This window comes from Lonchura striata, chromosome 26, assembly GCF_046129695.1.
Source record: "Lonchura striata isolate bLonStr1 chromosome 26, bLonStr1.mat, whole genome shotgun sequence".
Classification (NCBI taxonomy): domain Eukaryota; kingdom Metazoa; phylum Chordata; class Aves; order Passeriformes; family Estrildidae; genus Lonchura; species Lonchura striata.
The window spans coordinates 787,817-808,672 of NC_134628.1; the positions used below are offsets into that span (position 1 = coordinate 787,817).

Here is a 20,856-nt window from a genome sequence, read left to right on the forward strand (position 1 = left end):
TCCTCCATCCACAGCCCATCCCTTGCTCACTCCTCCTCCCCAAATCCCCCAGGAGAGCCCACTGAGGCTAAATCACTCCCATGGACAATCCACTGAGGATGAATCACTCCCGTGGACAATCCACTGAGGATAAATCACTCCTGTGGACAATCCACTGAGGCTAAATCACTCCCGTGGACAATCCACTGAGGATGAATCACTCCCGTGGACAACCCACTGAGGATAGATCACTCCCATGGACAATCCACTGAGAATAGATCACTCCAGGATTAAAAACGTGGATTAAAGCACTGAGCTGGGCACTCTCCACTTCCAGGGACTCTCCTGCTTCGGTGCTGCTCCAGAACTGAAGGGAAAAAACTCTCCTTGGCAGGGACAAACCCCCTGGGCTGTGCCAGGTCGTCCTGCTGGCATTTCAAAGCCCCCAGTGAGGAAATCTGCCTGCCACACACCGAAAAGATCCCAAATCCACCCTGAATCCTTGTGGAAAAGACAAAAAAAAAGACAAGAGACAGGCAAGGAGACATTGCAAAGGGATGTTTACTGCCCCAGCAGTGCCCGACCTGAGGCTGTTCCCCTCCAGCCACAGCAGGGCCCCTGCCCCGGGCTCTGGGAGTTTTCTTCCCAGAGGAATTCCAGCGGCAATCACGGCCTGGGCTCCTCCTTGCCCATGTGGTGCTCGGGGGGTGTGTACTTCCCCTGCTTGATCATCCGGTCCCGCTGCTCCAAGATGAGCCGGAGCCGCTGAGTCTGCCAGGGACACGGGGAGGGGTCTCAGGGGGTCCCCACGGCAGGTCCTGGCAGCCCCACAGCCGTGGAACCCACGCTAACCCCGCCCTGGGGATCCTCGCTCGGGTTTGAGGCTCCTCTCAAAGCCTTTGGGGCTTTCAGGGTGTTCTGTACTGATGGCATTTGGGTTCCTAACCCCGTGTTCTGAGCAGGGTTTTATCCTGGATGTTGTTGGGGGCAGGGAGAAAGCTCTGCTCGGTGCCGCCCCAAAAGCACGGAATGGTTTGGTTGGGAGGGAACTAACATCCCATCCAGTCCCAGCCCGGTGGGCAGGGACACCTTCCACTAATCAGCTTGCTGCAAGCTGGCCTGGAACACGTCCAGGAACGGGGCAGCCGCAATTTTATATTCCCCGAGCTCCAACAGTTTTATTTTCCCCGGGTTCCTGCAATTTATTTTCCCCGGACTCCCCAGTTTTATTTTCCCCAGGCTCCCACAGTTTTATTTCCTCCGGGCTCCCCAGTTTTATTTTCCCCGGACTCCCCAGTTTTATTTTTCCCAGGCTCCCACAGTTTTATTTTCCTCGGACTCCCCAGTTTTATCCCCCCCAGACTCCCCAGTTTTATCCCCCCAGACTCCCCAGTTTTATCCCCCCGGGCTCCCCCAGTTTTATCCCCCCGGGCTCCCACAGTTTTATCCCCCCGGACTCCCCCAGTTTTATCCCCCCCGAGCTCCCCCAGTTTTATCCCCCCGGGCTCCCACAGTTTTATCCCCCCGGACTCCCCCAGTTTTATCCCCCCCGAGCTCCCCCAGTTTTATCCCCCCGGACTCCCCAGTTTTATCCCCTCGGACTCCCCCAGTTTTATCCCCCCGGACTCCCCCAGTTTTATCCCCCCAGACTCCCCAGTTTTATCCCCCCGGACTCCCCCAGTTTTATCCCCCCGAGCTCCCGCAGCCCCGGGGGCAGGGGCAGACCCCTCCTCACACTGGGAAGGAGCAGCAGCGCTCCCACCCTGCGCTGCACCCCCAAACTCCCCTGCTCGCTGTCCCCAGCGCCCCGTGCCAGCACCCCGCGCCCCCCGCTCACCCACCAGCTTGGTGCGCTGCATGCACTCCATGAAATCCTCATATTCCAGCTGGCACTCGCGCCGGGCGCGGGTCTGGCCCAGCCCGTGCCCGCACTCCACCCACTCGCGCTCGAAGGCGTGGCACACCGCGGCCAGCCCGTGCGGCTGCGGCATGCTCTGCCGCAGCAGGAAGCTGTCCACATCGATGCCCAGCTGCTTCTGCAGGCCCCAGAACGGCATGGCGGCGCTGCTGCCGCGACACGGCCGCGGGCGCGATCCGACCCCGCCGCCCCTCACGGGCCCGTCCTTCGCCGGCCTTTCGCGACGCCCCTGCCGTCAAGCGCGGCCGGCGGCGCGACACCGCGGCGCGCTCGGCGGCTGGGCGGAGCCGGCGGGAGGCGCGGCCCCGCGGCGGCCCCGCAGCGCCCCCTGGCGGCGCGGAGGACCCGCCGCACGCCCAGCGCCCCCTGGCGGCCACGGTGCGCAAGGCGCTCCCAGTGCTCCCAGTGCCGTCCCAGTTTCCTCCCAGTGCCTCCCTCTGTCCTCATCTCAGTGCTCCCAGTTTCCTCCCAGTGCCATCCCAGTTTCCTCCCAGTGCCATCCCAGTTTCCTCCCAGTGCCTCCCTCTGTCCTCATCTCAGTGCTCCCAGTTTCCTCCCAGTGCCATCCCAGTTTCCTCCCAGTGCCCTCCCAGTGCCCTCCCAGTGCCATCCCAGTGCCATCCCAGTGCCATCCCAGTTTCCTCCCAGTGTCCTCCCAGTGCCATCCCAGTTTCCTCCCAGTGCCCTCCCAGTGCTCCCAGTGCCATCCCAGTTTCCTCCCAGTGCCCTCCCAGTTTCCTCCCAGTGCCCTCCCAGTTTCCTCCCAGTGTCCTCCCAGTGCCATCCCAGTTTCCTCCCAGTGCCCTCCCTCTGTCCTCATCTCAGTGCTCCCAGTGCCCTCCCAGTGCTCTGTGTCATCCCAGTTTCCTCCCAGTGTCCTCCCAGTGCCCTCCCAGTGCTCCCACTGCCCTCACAGTTTCCTCCCAGTTTCCTCCCAGTGCCATCCCAGTTTCCTCCCAGTGCCCTCCCTCTGTCCTCATCTCAGTGCTCCCAGTGCCCTCCCAGTGCTCTGTGTCATCCCAATTTCCTCCCAGTGTCCTCCCAGTGCCATCCCAGTTTCCTCCCAGTGCCCTCCCTCTGTCCTCATCTCAGTGCTCCCAGTGCCCTCCCAGTGCTCCGTGTCATCCCAGTTTCCTCTCAGTGTCCTCCCAGTGTCCTCCAAGTTCTCTCCCAGTGTCCTCTCAGCGCTCCCAGTGCCCTCCCAGTGCTCCCAGTGTCATCCCAGTTTCCTCTCAGTGTCCTCCTAATGCTCCCAGTGCTCTCCCAGCACCCTCTCAGTGTCCTCCCAGTCCTCCCAGTGCTCCCAGTGCCCTCCCAGTGTCCTCTTAGTGTCCTCCCAGTGCCCCCCCAGCTCTCCCAGTTCTCCCAGTTCCTGGCCTCAGGGTCTCAGGGGGCTGTACCTAGGGCAGAGACTTCGTGAAACCTGACGAGCCCCCAGGGACCAGGGAGATGCCACAAGTTCCAGGTCTTCCCCTCAGTGTCACCCACAAAACCTAAACCCACGCCCTATTCCCACAGCCCCCCAAAATTCCAGGGGTCCCTCCAGATCCCTGAGCAAGAGCCTGAGGTTCGGGTGAACGGCCCCGCCTTCCCTAACGAGCAAAGCCTCATTAAAGCTGATTACAGATGGACTCTCCAGCACAGGGTGGGGAGGAAAAGCCAGGCCTTCCTCACCCAACCCCTCCAGCCATACTGGGCTGCCAATGGTCACCCCCACTCCTAAAATCAGAGCCCAAACCTGCCAAACCCCTCTGGGAGGCACGCACACCACAGGAGCTGGATGAGCAGGATTTATGGACAGGATTTATGGACAGGATTTATTTCCAAATCCATGAGAGCAGAGCGGGGCAATGCCAGGGGCAGGATGGCATCTTCCCCTTCCCTGGCACTGCCACGGGATCCTTTCCCCCTCTGGGACAACCACAGGGCATCTCCCTTCTGGTACTGCCATGGGATTTTTACCACTGTGGATATTTAGGATGTAAAAATCCTGCTTTTCCCTCTGTAGGATTTTTATCCCTCCAGCACCACAGTGGGACTTTTTCTCCTGGTGCTGCCATGGGATTTTTCCCACCCCGATACCATTATGGGACATTTCCCCTGGTATTACAATGGGATTTTTCCCACCCTGATACCATTATGGGACATTTCTGCCATGGGATTTCTCCCACCCCAATCCCATTCTGGGACATTTCCCCTGGCAGTTCCACCACAGGACCTTTCCCACCGTGGCTCCTTCCCCAGCGCTGCTCAGATGATGCCAGCTGGAGCGAAGACAGGGGTGACACAAAGTGTCTCTGCCATCTCCCAGCCACAGGACAGGGGCATGCAGAGGCTCTCACGGTCATCTTCTGCCTGGGGTGGCTTTCCCTGGAAGAGCTGGACAGCTTTCCTGCAAGTGGAGAGCCAGGGGAAGGAGCAGCCCCTTGAGAATGGGATGGGGACACTTCAGGGCTCTCCTGTCCCCCACAATGACAGCCAGAGCTGGCTCTCTTTTCTCCAGTGAAAAACTGCCTGAAATTTGACAATATTTAAAAAAATCGGATTTTTTGCCTCTGGTGCCATGATTTCACCCTGAATTTCCAGGTTCTGGGATTCAGATTTCCCCCTCTCCGTTGGGCCAGGAGCCCAGGTGGAAGGGTGTTGGAACTCAAAATGTCCCTCAGACATTTTTGGAGGTTCCAGGCCTTGGTCAGAAGCATTTGAGACCCTGGCAGGCAGCTGGAAACAGCTGTGATTTTGGGTTTGAGTCATAAAATGAGTTACCAACTTTGGAGGTGGAACAAGCAGTCACAAAGGGTTAGATGGGATAGTAAAAGTAGTTACAAAGTAGAGGGGAAATTTTTTTGGTATTGTACATGGGGGTTTTAGCACCTGTCCAGGGGGGTTTTTACTTTGTACATGGGGGTCAGAAGTTCTAAGATGGAGGAAAGTGGGCTGATCCTGTTCTTCCTCCTTCTTCGTCCTTACCTCCATGTTCTTGGTGATGTTGGCACTCACAGATTGGTTTAGAGTAGAAATCCACTTTGTAATATAGGTAGTAGGTATTGGGGGAAAACTATAAACATATAATACATAATGTACCATATAAAAGATAGAAAGGCACCATTTAATATAGGTAATAGGCATTGGGAAAAACTGCAAACATGTAACATGTAATGCACCATATAAAAGAGAGCAGCAGCCCTGGGCGGGGAGACAAGAAGAAGAAGAAGAAGAAGAAGCAGTCGGGGTCAGAGAGGATGTCAGGGTGTGTGTGTGCCTCTGCCTGAGCTGTGAGCAAACCACAGCAGCCCCAGGAGAAAATCTTTTAGATAACTTGCAATAAACAACCATGAGACCAAACAAGAGAGACTGCTGAACCTTTCTTTGGAAGGACAGGTTGGAGGAGGGATTTTTCCACCACACGAGACCCCAGACCAAGCCCGGGGTTCTCACAGAAGGGAAGCCAGAATCTCCCATCCCTGCCCTCCCACCCTGCCCATCTCTTACCAGGCCACGCGGGACATGGCGTAGGTGACCCGTGCCTGGGGAGCCGCGGTGAGCAGGGATGAGCTCGGCATGCTGTAGGCTCCCATGTTCCCAAAAAGCAGCCAGTCCCCCACGTGCAGCTGGGGCAGCTCCAGCCCGTCGGCGATGCGATCCTCGCCGGGCCCCGGCGGGCCCCGCAGGCTGCTGCTGTGCCAGGGCTGCTCTGGGCACGGCCTCTGCGGGCAAAACGCGGCGTGAGGATGTGCCCGTGTCACGGTGAGCCCCGAACTCAGCCCCGCAGAGGGGTGCAGCTTCCCCTCTGTGGCAGGGGGTGGGCTGACCCGATGTTAGGGACAGCCCCAAGCCAGGTGAGCCCCTCACCTTGTGCAGCCGTGGCCTGGGGCAGGGGCTGTCGAACAGGAGGCAGCTGAAGGCACCGTAGATGCCATCACTGAGGTGATAGACCAGGCTCTTCTTGCTGCCACACTCTTCCTCTGGAAGGGAGAGGGGAGAGGGCTCAGGGACACAGGGAACACATCTGGGAATGGGGACAGGGATCAGAGGGGCTCAGGGACACAGGGGACACATCTGGGAACAGGGAGAAGGCTCAGGGACACAGAGGACACATTGGGGAGTGGGGAGAGGGCTCAGGGGGCCTCAAGGACACAGGGAACACATCTGGGAGTGGGGAGAGGGCTCAGGGGGGCTCAGGGACACATCTGGGAGTGGGGAGAGGGCTCAGGGACACAGGGGACACATTGGGGAGTGGGGAGAGGGCTCTGGGGGCCTCAAGGACACAGGGAACACATCTGGGAACAGGGAGAGGGCTCAGGGGGGTTCAGGGACATATCTGGGAGTGGGGAGAGGGCTCAGAGGGGCTCAGGGACACAGGGGACACATTGGGGAGTAGGGAGAGGGCTCAGGGAGCCTCAAGGACACAGGGAACACATCTGGGAACAGGGAGAGGGCTCAGGGGGGCTCAGGGACACATCTGGGAGTGGGGAGAGGGCTCAGGGAGGTTCAGGGACACATCTGGGAGTGGGGAGAGGGCTCTGGGGGCCTCAAGGACACAGGGAACACATCTGGGAACAGGGAGAGGGCTCAGGGAGGTTCAGGGACACATCTGGGAGTGGGGAGAGGGCTCTGGGGGCCTCAAGGACACAGGGAACACATCTGGGAACAGGGAGAGGGCTCAGGGGGGCTCAGGGACACATCTGGGAGTGGGGAGAGGGCTCAGGGACACAGGGGACACATCTGGGAACAGGGAGAGGACTCAGGGGGGTTCAGGGACATATCTGGGAGTGGGGAGAGGGCTCAGCGGGGCTCAGGGACACAGGGGACACGTCCTGCTGTCACACCTACCGTCAGAGCCAGGCTGCTCCATGGGGGTCTCCTCCAAGGCAGTGATGCTGACAGCCAAGGTGAAGGCAGAGGTGACATAGTAACGCCCAGGCCTGGCAACAATGTCCACCCCGCTGCCCTCGGGGAAGTACAAATCCAAGGCAGAGTTTATCCCGGCAGCCATCTGTGAGGGAAGAAAACAGAACCTTCCTCTTGGTTAGCTGGGAATTCTGCAGGCAGCCAGGCCTGGGGAGAGCTTCCAAGCTCATTCTCTGCCTGTTGAGGGCAGGTGTTGGTTTGTACCTCCTCCAGCAGGGCTCTGGTGTCCTCGGTGCCAGGGAAGCCACCCCCGATGTCCAGGAGGTGCATGGGGTGTCCCAGCTCCGTGCCCATGTCAAACACCAGCTGTGCTGTGGCCACAGCCTGGGCCCAGGCCTGGGGCTCCAGCCCACGGCTCCCGAGGTGGAAGCTGAGGGCACAGACACACCTCAGCAGGGTTTGATCATCCCCAGAGCAGAGGGGACACTGGGATTGTCACTCATACAGCTTCCCACGCACCACCCCAAGCCAGACCCGCAGAGCCCCACGGAGCCTTTCCTAGGGTCCAACCTGCCCCAAATTGGCCCCGATGAGCTCAAATCCCTGCCTTCTCCTCACTCCCAAGCAGAGCAGCTGGATCACTGTGTGGTTCCAGCAGGGCAGAGCTCCCCAGATCCTGATCCAGAGGGGCTGAGCCCCCCTAGGTGTGGGAAAAACACGCTCCAGCACTGTGTGGGTGAACGGAGGCAGAGATCTCTGAAGTTTGCTCTTGGGGAAAGAGGTTTATTGGGGGTGTAGGGAGGTCCTGCCTCGTGCTCATCTGCAACACCTAGGGAGGAAGGCCCAGAGCTGTACCTGATGCCAACAACCTCCACAGCCTGTTCCTTCGCTGTCTCCAGCAGGTGCCGGCAGGATTTCAGCGTGGTCCCGAAGGTCATGCTCGGGTGGGCAGGAGGGATGGAGTCAGCAGTGATCCCCAACAACATCCTGCACAGCAAAGCCACGCTGTGTTGAGGGCTCTCAGAATAACAGGACCATGAAAGGAAAAGCCTTTGAGGGCTGGAAAAGCCCTCAAAGATCACTGAGTCCAAATATTAACCCCAATTGTTAAGTCCAATGCTAAACCACGTCCCTGAGCACCACATCTACAAGTTTTTTGAGCATTTCCAGAGGTGACTAATCCATCCCTTCCCTGGTCAGACTGTTTCACTGCCCAATAACCCCTTCAGTGATCAAATTTTTCCCCATATCCAATCCAAACTTCCCCTGGCACAGCTTGAGGCCATTCCTCTTGTTGAACCCACCTTGTACAACCTCCTCTTGCCCCCCACAGCCCATCCCCTCCTCCAGGACCCACTCCAGGGACACTGCCAGACACCCACCTGGCACGGGGGTGGCTCCTGGCCACCTTGCTCAGCTCCACCTCGTTGTCAAAGGCCATCAGCCTGACCCCGTGGGCTGCAGCATACCTGATGTGGGCGACCTGCTTGCAGGGGCTGCTGTAGAAGATCCTGTCAGCTGGGACCCCAATGCCTTGAACCCGGGTGATCTCTGCCTGCAGGGAGAAGGGGACACGTGCAGCAGGTCCCCAGGAGCTGGGTGGGGACCAGCCACCAGCTCTGGGTCTTGGCCAGCTTGCAGTGCTGAGGAGGGTGAAGCGCCGGCGTTGCAGCCTGGGTTTTTCCAGGGAAAAGCTACCAGAGCTCAAAGGGATCACAGTGGACTTTGTCCTGGCATGGACAGGTTTAAAAACACCATGAGAATGGGAGAGGAAACAAGTGGCGTTGGCAGGCCTGGGGCTGAGCCCTGGTTTGAGCTGTGACAACTCTTGCCCTTTCTCCCCTCGCCCTTTCTCATCTTATTTAATTACATTAAAGTAAGTGATTTAATTTTGCCTCCTCCCTGGAAGTCTGGCTGTTGCAAATGACAAGTGGGAGGGAGCAAAAAGCTTTAGGTTCAGCCCTAAGGACATCAAGAGCTGCACAGATGTGGCAGTTACACCCCAGGGATGTGCTGTGCCACCAGGCAGGACAGCAGCTCCAGAGACAGGAATGTCAGCCAAAGAGACAGGGAATTTTGGGCTGTGACAGCAGAGGGAGACTCCTGTCCCTGTAAATGTCACCTCGAGCAGAGATTTAGGAAAGGAGGGTGAGCTCTGCTGCTCCCCCACAAACATTTCCCCTGGAGCTGTCCTCCCACAGCCCTACCTTGTTGGCACAGGCAAATCCTGCCCCCAGCTCTGCCAGCAGCCGAATCACCCCTTCGCTGCCGTTGCATTTAACTGGGAAATAGGGTTTCACTCGGGGCAAGGCCTTCAGGAAACGCAGGTGCTTCTTCACGATGTCCCCAAGGTCTGCCACGAAGAAGGCCTGCTGGTGGCTCTAGGGGACAGCTGGAGTGAGCAGCAGCTCCACGAGTGCCTTTTCCAAAGGCAGCAGCAGAGCATCAGCCCCTCACCTCTTGGCACAGCTCCCCCAGCAGGTTCTCCAGGAGGTCTCTGGTGGTGAAGCCCTCCTCCACCATCAGGAAATTGGATTCGTTCAAGTACCCGTTCATGGTGTGATGTTCTGGGTGTGGAGACGCTCCTTTAAAACCTCCTAGAGTAGGGGATGGATTCTAAGGATGAGGCACAGTGTAAAAATGAAAGGAATGTTTAGGGAAAGGGTCCAGGAGCTCCATCAGCATGGACCCCCCAGCCCATAGCCCGGGGTGCCCCTGGGTAGAGCTTTGTGCTGCTCTGCTCCAAACCAGCAGCTCAGCAGAGCCCTGCTGTGGGTTACAGCTTCTTCCCCCGGGGGAGGAGACACATTTCTCTGCAGTTCAGAGCTCTGTTTTGGCACACAGCAGCCTTGTCTCCACCAGCAGGCACCAGCACAGTCAACAACAAAGCCAACTGCACCACAAAGAGCAGAGATGCTTTTCTAGGCCAGGACAGGCCCTTTCACGCTCTGGAATGCAGCTGGATCAGCTGAGTGTTCAGTGGGGTGAGCATCCTGGATGGATCCCAGATAGCTGAAGGCTCCTGGACCCACCTTCCCAGTGGAAAGCCCCAGGACAAGGCAGGCACAGCACTGACACCACCCAACCTCAGGACAGCCTGGATCCCTGCTGTGGATGCTGTTCCACAGCTCTCCTGTGACACAGGGTGTGGGACAAGGTGACAATTAAGCAGCACAGAGTTTTGGGGCTCATCCTAGCAGAGCTTTAGCTTTGAGCTCACACCCTGAGCTTTAACAATCTCCTGCCCTGGATCCAGCCTGGCCCAGAACCCAGGGAGCTGATGAGCTAGCAGGGAACATTTCCACTCCAGCAATCCAGGTCTAGCTCCAGGGCTCTTCCAGGAGCATGGTCTCTCTAATTTGAAGTGCAGGAGGCAGAGGTTTCATTTCTCAGAGCTGCACAGAGACCTCCTGACAACATTCCAGGGGCACTGGGAGAAAGACCACGCTGACCCCGCAGCAGCAGGATGTTGTAATGCATTGAGCAAGCACCACCAGCCAATTCCAGAGATGGAGAATGGGATGAAAAAACATGTTTTGAAGCTCTTAGAGCTTCCTAAACAGGAAAGGAGAGCAACTCCTCCAGCTTTACCCTTCACTCCCCATCACCAAACAGCACCCAGTCCACCCTGGTGGGGCACAGAAGGGATGAAATGGGTCATTCCTGTCAGAACTCGTGCCCCAGCCTCAACACCCCCTCCTTACCACGGTCCAGTTGTCCCTCCCAGGTGTCCTGGTGTGCTGTCAGGGGGGGTCCCCGAGGAACGCCGAGCTCCTGCAGCAGCCCGAGGTGTAGCTGTGCCTGGGGGTCCGGGGTCTCTGAGGAGAAGCAGTGCAGGGGCTTAGAGGGGCATTGACAGCACGATGCCCTTCACCCCCGTTCCTAAATTAGCAACCACAGTCACTCTGCAGCTCCCTCCTCACTGTGCCAGGCAAAGCAGCTCCCCCACAGCCCCCCCCAAAAGCCCCCTTACCTCAGGAAGCATTTAAACAGATTCTGCCATGAGTATCCCGAGAGAATGAACCGGCTGCAGAGGATGGGGGGGCTCTGCACCCCTTCTCTCCCAGCACTGCCTCCCAACCGTAGCCATGACAACCAAATCCCGCCACGCCATTGGCCGAGCCGCCTCCGAGCATCCTTCATCCCTTTTGGAGAGCGCTCCCCATCCTCGCCCACCCTCTCCCAAGGCTGGGGCCGCCCCTGCAGTCACGCCGGGCTCTCACCGAGTCCCCGCAGCTCATCCCCAGCCTGGCAGCCCGGCCCTGCTTCCCGCGGCTGCGCATCCTGAGCGCCGGGACCCTCGGGGGAAGAGAGCCCGAAATACCTTGGAAATGCTGCTGCCAGGGAAACCAGGCTTCCTGCAGATTAAAGGCTGTTTGGCTGGGACTCCGGAGAGGGGGAGGGAGTTGGGAAGGTGTCAGGGACTGATCCTGCCCTTGCTGAGTTGCTGCTGGTTTTGGGGGGTGCCCCAGTGGCAGATCCAGCTCTCCAGCAGTGTAGATGCTCTGTGTGATCCGTGAGACCTGGATCTTGGATGCTGCTCCATCCCACAAACAGGATGAGCTCGGCAGGGATTTTTAAACTCTTCTTCTTAAATGTGCAGGTCACTCTCTGGTGCTGCTGAGGAGACAATATTCTGTCTGTGGAGGGGTGGCTGTCCCCACTGAGGGGGGAGTGAGAAGGATGAGCTTATCCTGGGTTTCTGTATTCAACACTGTGGTCTTGGCTTTGCCACAGATTCTCCTGGCAGCCAGGCCCAAGGAAGCTCTTGTCTGCTGTGAGATCCTGGCTGGTTTTGCCTGTGCTCTGGCCCATCACCAGCACTGGACTGTGCTCTGTGGGATGTGGGGACCATGCAGAGAGGCTGGGAGAACAGAGAGATGCAGAGCCCTGCAGTGCCAGCCTCTCCTGGGTGTGCTGGGCAGTGCTGTGATGCACAGCCCATGCAGAGCAGGGCACTGAGCCCATCCCACGCAACACCAGGGCAAGCACAGCTCGGAATCACAGAGTCAATGTCCTCCTTGAACAGAGTGACCCAAAACTGGACACAGCACTCACGGTGCTGGGTGCTGGACATATTGCAGCAGCACAATGTAATTTTTGAACCGAGTGACCCAAAACTGGACACAGCACTCACGGTGCTGGGTGCTGGACATATTGCAGCAGCACAATGACCCACCTCCTTGAACAGAGTGACCCAAAACTGGACACAGCACTCACGGTGATGGGTGCTGGACATATTGCAGCAGCACAATGTCCTCCTTGAACAGAGTGACCCAAAACTGGACACAGCACTCACAGTGCTGGGTGCTGGACATATTGCAGCAGCACAATGTCTTCCTTGAACAGAGTGACCCAAAACTGGACGCAGCACTCGCAGTGCTGGATGCTGGACATATTGCAGCAGCACAATGTCCTCCTTGAACAGAGTGACCCAAAACTGGACACAGCACTCACAGTGCTGGGTGCTGGACATATTGCAGCAGCACAATGTAATTTTTGAACCGAGTGACCCAAAACTGGACACAGCACTCACAGTGCTGGGTGCTGGACATATTGCAGCAGCTCAATGTCCTCCTTGAACCAAGTGACCCAAAACTGGATGTAGCACTCATGGTGCTGGGTGCTGGACATATTGCAGCAGCACAATGTAATTTTTGAACCGAGTGACCCAAAACTGGACACAGCACTCACAGTGCTGGGTGCTGGACATATTGCAGCAGCACAATGTCCTCCTTGAACCAAGTGACCCAAAACTGGATGTAGCACTCATGGTGCTGGGTGCTGGACATATTGCAGCAGCACAATGTCCTCCTTGAACAGAGTGACCCAAAACTGGACGCAGCACTCGCAGTGCTGGGTGCTGGACATATTGCAGCAGCCCAATGACCCACCTCCTTGAACAGAGTGACCCAAAACTGGACGCAGCACTCGCAGTGCTGGATGCTGGACATATTGCAGCAGCACAATGTAATTTTTGAACCGAGTGACCCAGAACTGGCCACAGCGCTCGCGGTGCGGCCTCAGCAGCTCGCAGGACTCGGGGACATCTCGGTGCGAGCGCGGCGACCCCGAACGACCCCGCGCCCCTCGGGATAACCACGCCTGCTCATCATGCATAACCCCGCCCACCCGCGGAAAACGCGCGCTGTAATTTGCATATCCCCGCCCCCGCTGTGCGTGTCCCGCCCGCGCGGCGCGGCGCGCAGTCGGCGGCCATGGCTCCGAGCGCGCAGGCGGGGGCCGGCCGCGGGCAGGCCCCGGCCGCGGGGATCCGCCACGGCATCCGCGCCGTGCTGCTGGGCCCGCCCGGCGCCGGCAAGGGCACGCAGGTGAGGGCGGTGCGGCGGCGGCGGCGGAGGGACCGGCCCGCCCGGCCGGCACTCAGCGTGTGACCCCCGCGGGTGTCCGGCCTTGCGTTGCCCGCCCAGGGATCGGGGTGCGCGGTGTGTTCGTGCGGCTCCGGGTGTCCCTTCCGCGGGGGCTCGCTGGTGTCCCGCCTCCCGTGGCTCGCTCGCCGGGGCTCTTTGTCCCGGATCCCTTTGTCCCGGGCCGGACGCGGTGTCGCTGAGCTCCGGGGCTCCGTGCCGGGCCCTGCCACGCGCTGGCCGGTCAACGACTGGCTGTCGCGACAGGGGGACAAAGCCTCGCCGGGGTGGGGATTCTCAGCCTCGGAGGTTCGGTCTCACCTCTGTCCTCTTCCGCAGGCCCCGAAGCTGGCCGAGACCTACTGCGTGTGCCACCTGGCTACCGGCGACATGCTGCGGGCCATGGTGGCCTCGGGCTCCGAGCTGGGCAAGCGGCTCAAGGAGACGATGGATTCGGGGAAGCTGGTGGGTCGCTGGGAATGTGCTGGGAGGGGACATGGGCTGGCAGCATCCGGAATGAGAGCAGACAAAATCCACCTCCTAATTAGGATTCTCTAATTAGTGTAAGAATGTAGATTGCAGGGTTAAGGTAGAGATGGAGTGGGGGCTTTCCTTCTATCACCCTGCAGGAGAAGCATCCTGTATAAACATCCTTCCTCTTCAAAATTACTGTTTGCTTACCAGCAGCCTGTGGCCCTGGGTTGTTTTTCTCTTTTGGGGTGTGCAGTCTGGCTGGCAATTTTCTGGCTCCTGAACACTGAGATGACAGTGTATCCTTGGAGCTGTGGGGTGTTACAGCTGTGCTTTGCAGCTCCTGTGTCTCTTCATTCGATACCTGAACTCCAGGTATCACTTCAGAGGGTTCATCTGCATCCCAGCTCTTGCATAAGCTCGATTCACCTGTAACTCTAGGATGAAAATAGACCTAAAGGTGTTGCTCTGGTAGTTAGAGCAGCTGCTGTGTGAGAGACACTTTGGATCCCCAAGAAACATGAGTTAGAATCTCTGACATTCATTTTCTGAGGGTCTCATTATCTCATCCTAACGACTGAAATATCTCAGGGAAACTCGAGGAACCGCAAAATTGCAGTGACTTGCCCCAGTGCGGGGCAGATCTTGAGCATCGCTGCGGCTGCCGCAGGCTCATAACACCCTGGGGAGGATCTGTAGGCCCCAGAAGGGGAGAGCAGCCTTTATCTCACTTCTGCTCAGAGCTCATTGCAACACCCAGCCTGCAATAGCCAGCTGGTTATGAAAGATAGGGACGTTATCTGGGCAGGCTGGTGGTATCTGCCACGTGTGTTTGTGTGTGGCAGGCAGCTCCAGGCTGCTCCACAGGCACATCCCGCAGCTCTGTGATAACTCAGCTGGGAGCAGCCCAGCATTTCAGGATGGGGTTTATGCTCAGGATCTTTTTTTCTCCAAAGGGTGTAATCAGGAAGGCACAGAAGCAACTTGTTGCTTACTTCCCCTACCTGCAGGGCTGTTTGTGTGCTGTGACAGCCTGGTCCCCAATCCTGCTGGGTCCCAGCTGTGTGTGCTGGAGAGAACAGCGCTGCTCCCGAATAAACAGCTATTGTTGGGGCTGCAGCATCTGTGAGTGCTGCAGTGTGGAAAAGGCACTAATCCCAGTGGTATGCTGAGATTGTTAGATGGGGAAAAATCTATCCAGTGAAGCCAGAACTTGTCAGCAACTATTGGGCTTTTACCTTTGTATGAAGTTTATAGGAGTCAATGAGCAACTTGCCTGCTCTGCCCTTCCTGCCCAGGCCTGCCTCCCGAGGTGCATGTGTAGGTGAAAGTACAAAGTAACAGGAAATCAACGTTCTGCTGATACTTTGTATTGTGAATTGGTTAAAAAAATACTAATCTAAGGAGTTTGAGCTGACCGTGTTCCTTGCAATACAGCAGCCTTTGTAACAGTGAGGTCACAGTGCTGGTCCGAGTCCCTGCTCAAGGCTGGAGTGTCCCTGGAGAGAAATGTGGCATTGCCTCTGTCCTAGTGTTGCAGGGAGTGCTGCCCTGATGTGGGCAGGTCTGAACTGGCAGCCTGGGCATTGACATGAATCACGGAATCACAGAATATCCTGACACACAAGAATTGGAAGGGACACGCAAGAATTATTGAGCCCAACCCTTGGCCCTGCACAGGACAACTCCAAAAATCCCACCCTGTCCACACGGGCAGCAGCTGTGTGTAAATTCGGGGTGCCCTTCCTGACAACATACCTGTCTCATCTCTGCAGGTGAGTGATGAGATGGTGGTGGAGCTGATTGAGAACAACCTGGACTCACCTCCCTGCAAGAATGGGTTCCTCCTGGACGGCTTCCCACGCACAGTGAAACAGGCAGAGATGGTATGGGAGCCCCTGCTCGGGGGCTGCTCCAGCACCTCCTTCCCTCAAACCCAGGGGTCTCTGCTCCCTCAGCCCCTCTGAGGTGGGTGTTTGCTGTTGCAGCTGGATGAGCTCCTGGAGAAAAGGAGAGAGAAGCTCGACTCCGTCATTGAGTTCAGCATCCCTGACTCCTTGCTGATCCGGAGGATCACGGGCCGGTAATCCTCCTCTGCCAGTGCTCAGTGCACGGGTTGGGATTTCCTAGTCTATGGAAGAGCATCCTAATTTCAGATCCCAGGTTGTACTCATGGTGCTTAAGGCTGGCTGTGGTGCTGGTCTCTATTTCTGCCCTGATCCTTTGCTCGTTCTCCTATGCCTGGGCCAGAGCACCTTCCTTGCCCTGTAAATCAGGGATTTCTATAGAAAATCTCAGCTCACTCTGTAAGTTCCTCCTTCTCCAAAGCTATTGTTACTCCCTTACACAGGACACTGAATACATTTGGACACTAGTAACCTTCCTCCAGGGTCAGGAGTGTGTTCTCTTGCACTGTTTTCCAGACCCCATTCCCAGCAGAGCAGGATGTAAAACCCCTTCTCAATCTCCCAGTGCAGCTGCTTTTCCAAACTGAAGAGGCCCTTGTTACAGAAATAACTGGAGAGAATTTTCTTACAAGTGAAAGGCTAATGGTGTTGTTGTGGCAGATGTTTCCGTGCTGATGAGTGGCAGGTTCAGGAGATCTTGTCCTGACCAGCTGCTTTGCTGACACTTCTTTTCTGTCTCAGGCTGATTCACCCAGCGAGTGGCCGCTCGTATCACGAGGAGTTCAGACCCCCGAAAGAGCACATGAAGGACGATGTATGTGAGCTCCCAAGGCCACAGCTTACCTTGCTTTGGGTTTAGCTGATACTTTGCAGTCTCTCCCTGGAAAAACTCATTTCTTTCCTTCTCTTGTACCTTCTTGTCCTGGCTTTCTGGGGAGCGTGGGGAGCTGCTTGGGCAGCCTGAGCCGACGGCACGGCGGGGAGCGAGGCCTGGAGGGATGGATGGATGGATTGGATGAAGGGCATGGCCAGTCTGCAGAGCTGGCCCAGGCTCTGCCAGCCTCTGAACTTGTTGGACTCTGTCCACAGCTCAAGTTGCGGTGGGTTGTGACTGGTTTCCATCCTGGGGAGCAGCTGTAGCTGCTGCCTGGTCTCGAGGCTCCTTTTAGCAAGCAGAGTGGTGTGTGAGGGAAAAAGACCACGGTGCTGAGCCCTTCTCTCTTCAGTGACTGCTCTGAGACTTGTTCTGGCTCCTCCGCACACCTGGGGTCTCCTCTGCAGCACCACCTTGGAGGAGGGGAGCAGGGAGAGAAGGGGGGAGCATCCCAGGCTGCAGCTCGCTGGAGACTGTCCCCTTGCTTCTCCCAGGTCACTGGAGAGCCCCTGATCCGCCGCTCGGACGATAACGAAACGGCCCTGAAAACCCGCCTGAAGGCCTATCACACCCAGACCTCCCCCCTGGTGTCCTACTACAGCAAGAGAGGGATCCATACGGCCGTGGATGCCTCCCAGTCTCCCGACGTGGTGTTTGCCAGCATCCTGGCAGCCTTCACAAAAGCAACATGTAAAGACCTGGTTATGTTCATTTAAGGCCCTATCCCAGGATGGGGTTCTCCTTTTTTTTTTTTTTTTTTTTTCCCTGTCTCTTCCTCTTTCTCTGTCTCTCTGGGGCCAAGGAGGGTGAAGAGCTGAGCAGAGTAGAAGGGGAAAGGATGAGGCGATGCAGCCCAAGGTAGGGCTGTGCTAGTTCTCTAATTTAATTAAAACGAGCTGTGGCTGTACGTGAAGTCGGTCTGTGTGTAGATGTTGGGATCTTGGCCTCTAGAGGCCGCAGCGAGCCCAGGCTCCAGCTGCCCGAAATGGGCTCTGCACTCCTTTGGGTCAAAAAGCCTTTGTTTTATCCTAGAAATGCACCTCCCTGGAAGGAACTGTACTTCCAACTCCTCCCAGCTACCCCACAGGGGCCTTGGAGAAGGCTGGGGATGTGGGGGAAGGATTTCCCAGGAGATGTGAAGCTGCAGGATGGAAACCTGGGGTTGCTCTGTGTGTGTTGGTGTGGGAGCAGCCTGAGGGACAGCCTGGCTTAGGGCTGGGTGATGATGTGTTCTCCTTGTATGTGTTTTATTCCCTGTGGGGTAGTAGGTTCCTGTTCTGATGGCACCTGGGGGGGCAGAAAGAGGGTGGGGGGGTTTCCCATTATTTATTTGTGGGATTTATAGCAAATTAGTGAGATGCTTCTTGCTCTTTTTAATGTGAAATCTGTGGTCAGTGTCTGACAGTTACTGTGTGGCAGGTTGGGATGTCCTGAGGATAAGAAAAGGGCTTGGGTTTGAACTCTTCACTTTTGCCTTGTTTTTGACCAAGGAGAGGAAGATACGTTGAGCTTCTCCTGATCCCAAAGTCTAAATATAATAAAGCCTTATTGCAAAACAAATGATTTCTCAAGGCTCAAGAGACAGCGTTATTAACCACTGGCTCCATGTGCCCTTGAGCTAACGACCTTCATTTTGAGCTCATGGAAATGTTCCTGTTTCTTGAGCAAATCCAGCAGCTCTGTCAGGCTGTGTTGGAGGACACTGTTTGTGCTCAGTGCCTCAGCCTCTCCAGGGCATTGTGCTGCTCTGTGGTGACACTGCAGGGCTGGCACTGACCTTTGGCCATGAGGGATTCCAGCCCTTCCTAGAGGACCCTGCTGTAAATATGGATTGGCCCAGATGAAACTTTGTCCTTTGGCATTCCATGTGTGTTTACTGATTGAGTGTTACTGAGTATCCTCCTCTCTCTCTCTCTCTTGGGATGGCCCATTCCATCCTGTGCACTGTGGCCAGAGCAGATGTTTAATCCTCAGGAGTCCCTTGCTCTTTTCCTTGATTATTTCTCTTTTGCCTGACAATCCCCTCTCTCTCCTCATGCATCCTTTCCAGGGACAGAACCTCTTCCCTTCCAGCAAACTGGGAACCAAAAGCGGTGGACTTGTTGCTCTAGAAAGCACATCACTGAGGAGAAAGGCTCTGACAGTAAATTTGGGCTGGTTTTGCCAGCAGCCTGTTGTGCCCTGGGATTCCTAGACAGCCCTTGCTCTGTCTCTGGGTTTCCTGTGGAAGGATAACCTGGAGTTGGTGTGCTGGGAGGTTGGGATAGCATTTAGGAAAAGACTGGTGTGCACCAGGGAGTGGGAAAGTGTGTGGATTACAGCTGCCCTGGCATCTTGGTGATTAAAGAAATTGTGTGGAAGCAGCTTTTATTTTGAGAGCCAAAGGGAGAACTGCAGACCCCTACACTCTGGGAAGGGTTCCCAGGCAGTTGGCATTCCTGGATTTGGTCAAGGTTTTACTCTACAGCAAGAGCAAGATGTTCCCCTACTCTTCATTCCTTTCCTCCCTTGTGCTTTCTTCACATCCAGCTCACCAGCCTTTTTTTTTTTTACCATAAACCATGCTTAATTTTGTTTGTTTTTCCCTAAATATTTTTTTTTCTCTCTGTTCCCATTTATTCCAGCTGAGTGACTCCATCAAGCAGATGAGACACCACCAAATGCTGCACACTCTGCTACATCACCCATTGCAGCCCTTCCCTGGGTGCAGGGAGGGCAGCTGGGAGGGGGGTATGATTGATGGTGGGGGGGGGGGAAGGAGGTGGCAAACAAGGGGTTGGGGGGCTGATTTGGTTGGGTTTTGGTTGGATTTTTATTTGGCAGAATCATTGTGTAGAAGAAGCAGCCTTCTCCTTAGGAATCATGTTTGTGGAGGCAAAACAATTGTGGAGAGGGAAACATCTCTCAGTGATCAGCTGCAGGTCCTTGACCTGTTGGAGGGCAGGACTAGATGTTACTCCAGGCTTCTCCAGGACTTTCAGGGCTTGTCTCATGGCCTCTTGGTACTCTGAGGCCACTGAAAAGTTTGCTGTGATTTTTTCCTAAAATTGCTTCCTATCAGCGAGGACCAAAAGGAACAAATGATTCATCATGTCTGAAATGGAAAGGAAAAAAGAGATGCTTTGGTCTTTTCCTGGGAGTTTTGTTTTTCTTGTTCTGCTGCATTCCTGAACCCTGGCATAAAGACTTCTCAAGGATTCTCTGCTGCTGAACAGAGGGGCTGTGGCTCTAGTCCAAACCTGCCTTACTTGGGAGTGGGGTGGCTTTTCTGTGATCATGACCAAGCTGGAATTCACACAATGCTGAAGAAATGCAAGAGACTTTTCTTAATTGCTTACAAAAATAACACTTAACTGGGGAGGTTTTTTTGCATTTCTTTTTTACATCAAATGGTGCCTTGTCTAACCTCTGAATCAATAATAAAATAACCCCTTTACATTTGTATCTGGTGCTGTGTCCTCTTTGACCTGCAGACAGTGTGGAGGATGAGGAGGCAGATGACAGCATCGACTAACAATTGAGCTGGGTGGATCCTGGGGCCTGATCCTATCTCAAGGATGTTCTGTGCAGCTGGAAATGTAGCTTGTAATTCCTTTTATCTCTTCTCCTTGCTGAATGTGTCCAATGCTTTAGATCACCATAGCAATGGTGGTTTTTTGCTGGTTCTCTCTCCTGTTTCTTCCTGTGTGAGGCTGAAAGCACTGAGCCCCTCTGTATCCTCTCTGTCCAGAGCTCCTTGCAGCATTTTAACTGATGTAATCCCTTTTTTCCCTCCTCCCTTTGAATCTCCAGTGTGTGGAGGAGCTGATGTTATTTCCTTCTTTCCTGCAGCAACTGGAAGCCACATTATTGTCTTCTGTTTCTGCCTTTCATACTTTGCTGCCTCCCTCCCTCTCTCTAAATTCACAGGGAAAAATCTCTCCTAATGCAGGGAATGAGAGCATTTCCTGGCCTCCCTCTCTCCTGCCTCCACAGGGACTCTGACCCTCTGTGGTATCCCAGAGGAGGCTGTTCCTGATGGACTGATGGAGCTTTGTTGTTTATCCATGGTTCTTGCAGTCCTGCATGTGTTCAGGCACCAGAAAGTGCTGGGCTGAATGTACCCATTTCCTGCAGAAATTATTGGGTTTTCAGCATAATTGGGCTCTCCTGCTCCTCTGCCATCCTGTCTCTGTGCTCAGGTGTTTTCATTACCTCTCTGAACCTCCCATTACCAACCTTGTGCCTCTCTGGCCTTTGTGGTTTTCTTCCCTTGTTCCTTTTGATGGTGGATGTTAAACTGTGCTCTTCCTCCTTGTCTGGGATTGTGTCCTCTGCTCCTTGCCTGCTGTTTTAAAAACCTGTTCTGCCTGCTCCTCCTGGCTTTCTGGTCTGTGGGATGGAGGAGCCTTGGCTCCTTCTGAGCTGGGCTGCCTCTGTTTGATCCTTACCTGAGCGTGGAGCATGAAATGGATTTCTGGGGAGCTGTGGGGAGGCTGCAGTGGGGAG

General features: G+C 55.9%; 3 protein-coding genes across 8 annotated transcripts; 1 reads left to right on the forward strand and 2 right to left on the reverse strand.

Moving 5' to 3' along the window:
* Positions 1 to 522: 522 nt before the first annotated feature.
* NDUFS5 (NADH:ubiquinone oxidoreductase subunit S5) lies at positions 523 to 2,141 on the reverse strand. Its single transcript, XM_021539377.2, has 2 exons — positions 1,821 to 2,141; positions 523 to 750 (listed from the first exon to the last, which is right to left on the reverse strand). The coding sequence occupies exons 1-2, from the start codon at positions 2,034 to 2,036 to the stop codon at positions 646 to 648; spliced, it is 321 nt and encodes a 106-aa protein (XP_021395052.1). The 5' UTR covers positions 2,037 to 2,141; the 3' UTR covers positions 523 to 645.
* Positions 2,142 to 3,687: 1,546 nt separating this feature from the next.
* On the reverse strand, positions 3,688 to 11,834 carry AZIN2 (antizyme inhibitor 2). 5 transcript variants are annotated; one of them, XM_021539421.2, is made up of 11 exons: positions 10,972 to 11,834; positions 10,453 to 10,566; positions 9,206 to 9,364; positions 8,956 to 9,129; positions 8,131 to 8,303; positions 7,604 to 7,735; positions 7,013 to 7,178; positions 6,731 to 6,893; positions 5,750 to 5,862; positions 5,390 to 5,604; positions 3,688 to 4,289 (listed from the first exon to the last, which is right to left on the reverse strand). In XM_021539421.2, the coding sequence occupies exons 3-11, from the start codon at positions 9,302 to 9,304 to the stop codon at positions 4,148 to 4,150; spliced, it is 1,377 nt and encodes a 458-aa protein (XP_021395096.1). In that variant the 5' UTR covers positions 9,305 to 9,364; positions 10,453 to 10,566; positions 10,972 to 11,834; the 3' UTR covers positions 3,688 to 4,147. The 5 variants fall into 5 exon arrangements, with proteins under 5 accessions (XP_021395096.1, XP_021395099.1, XP_021395094.1 ...); XM_021539424.3 differs by having other exon boundaries at positions 9,206 to 9,345; positions 10,972 to 11,077; XM_021539419.3 differs by lacking the exon at positions 10,972 to 11,834 and adding an exon at positions 10,722 to 10,958 and having other exon boundaries at positions 9,206 to 9,345.
* A 1,132-nt stretch (positions 11,835 to 12,966) lies between these two features.
* Positions 12,967 to 19,812, forward strand: AK2 (adenylate kinase 2). Of its 2 annotated transcripts, XM_021539426.2 has the most exons (7): positions 12,972 to 13,080; positions 13,456 to 13,581; positions 15,363 to 15,473; positions 15,576 to 15,670; positions 16,236 to 16,308; positions 16,863 to 17,058; positions 18,993 to 19,812. In XM_021539426.2, exons 2-7 carry the CDS (start codon positions 13,507 to 13,509, stop codon positions 18,998 to 19,000), a joined length of 558 nt encoding a protein of 185 aa, XP_021395101.2. In that variant the 5' UTR covers positions 12,972 to 13,080; positions 13,456 to 13,506; the 3' UTR covers positions 19,001 to 19,812. The 2 variants fall into 2 exon arrangements, with proteins under 2 accessions (XP_077644658.1, XP_021395101.2); XM_077788532.1 differs by having other exon boundaries at positions 12,967 to 13,080; positions 16,863 to 19,812.
* Positions 19,813 to 20,856: the final 1,044 nt, after the last annotated feature.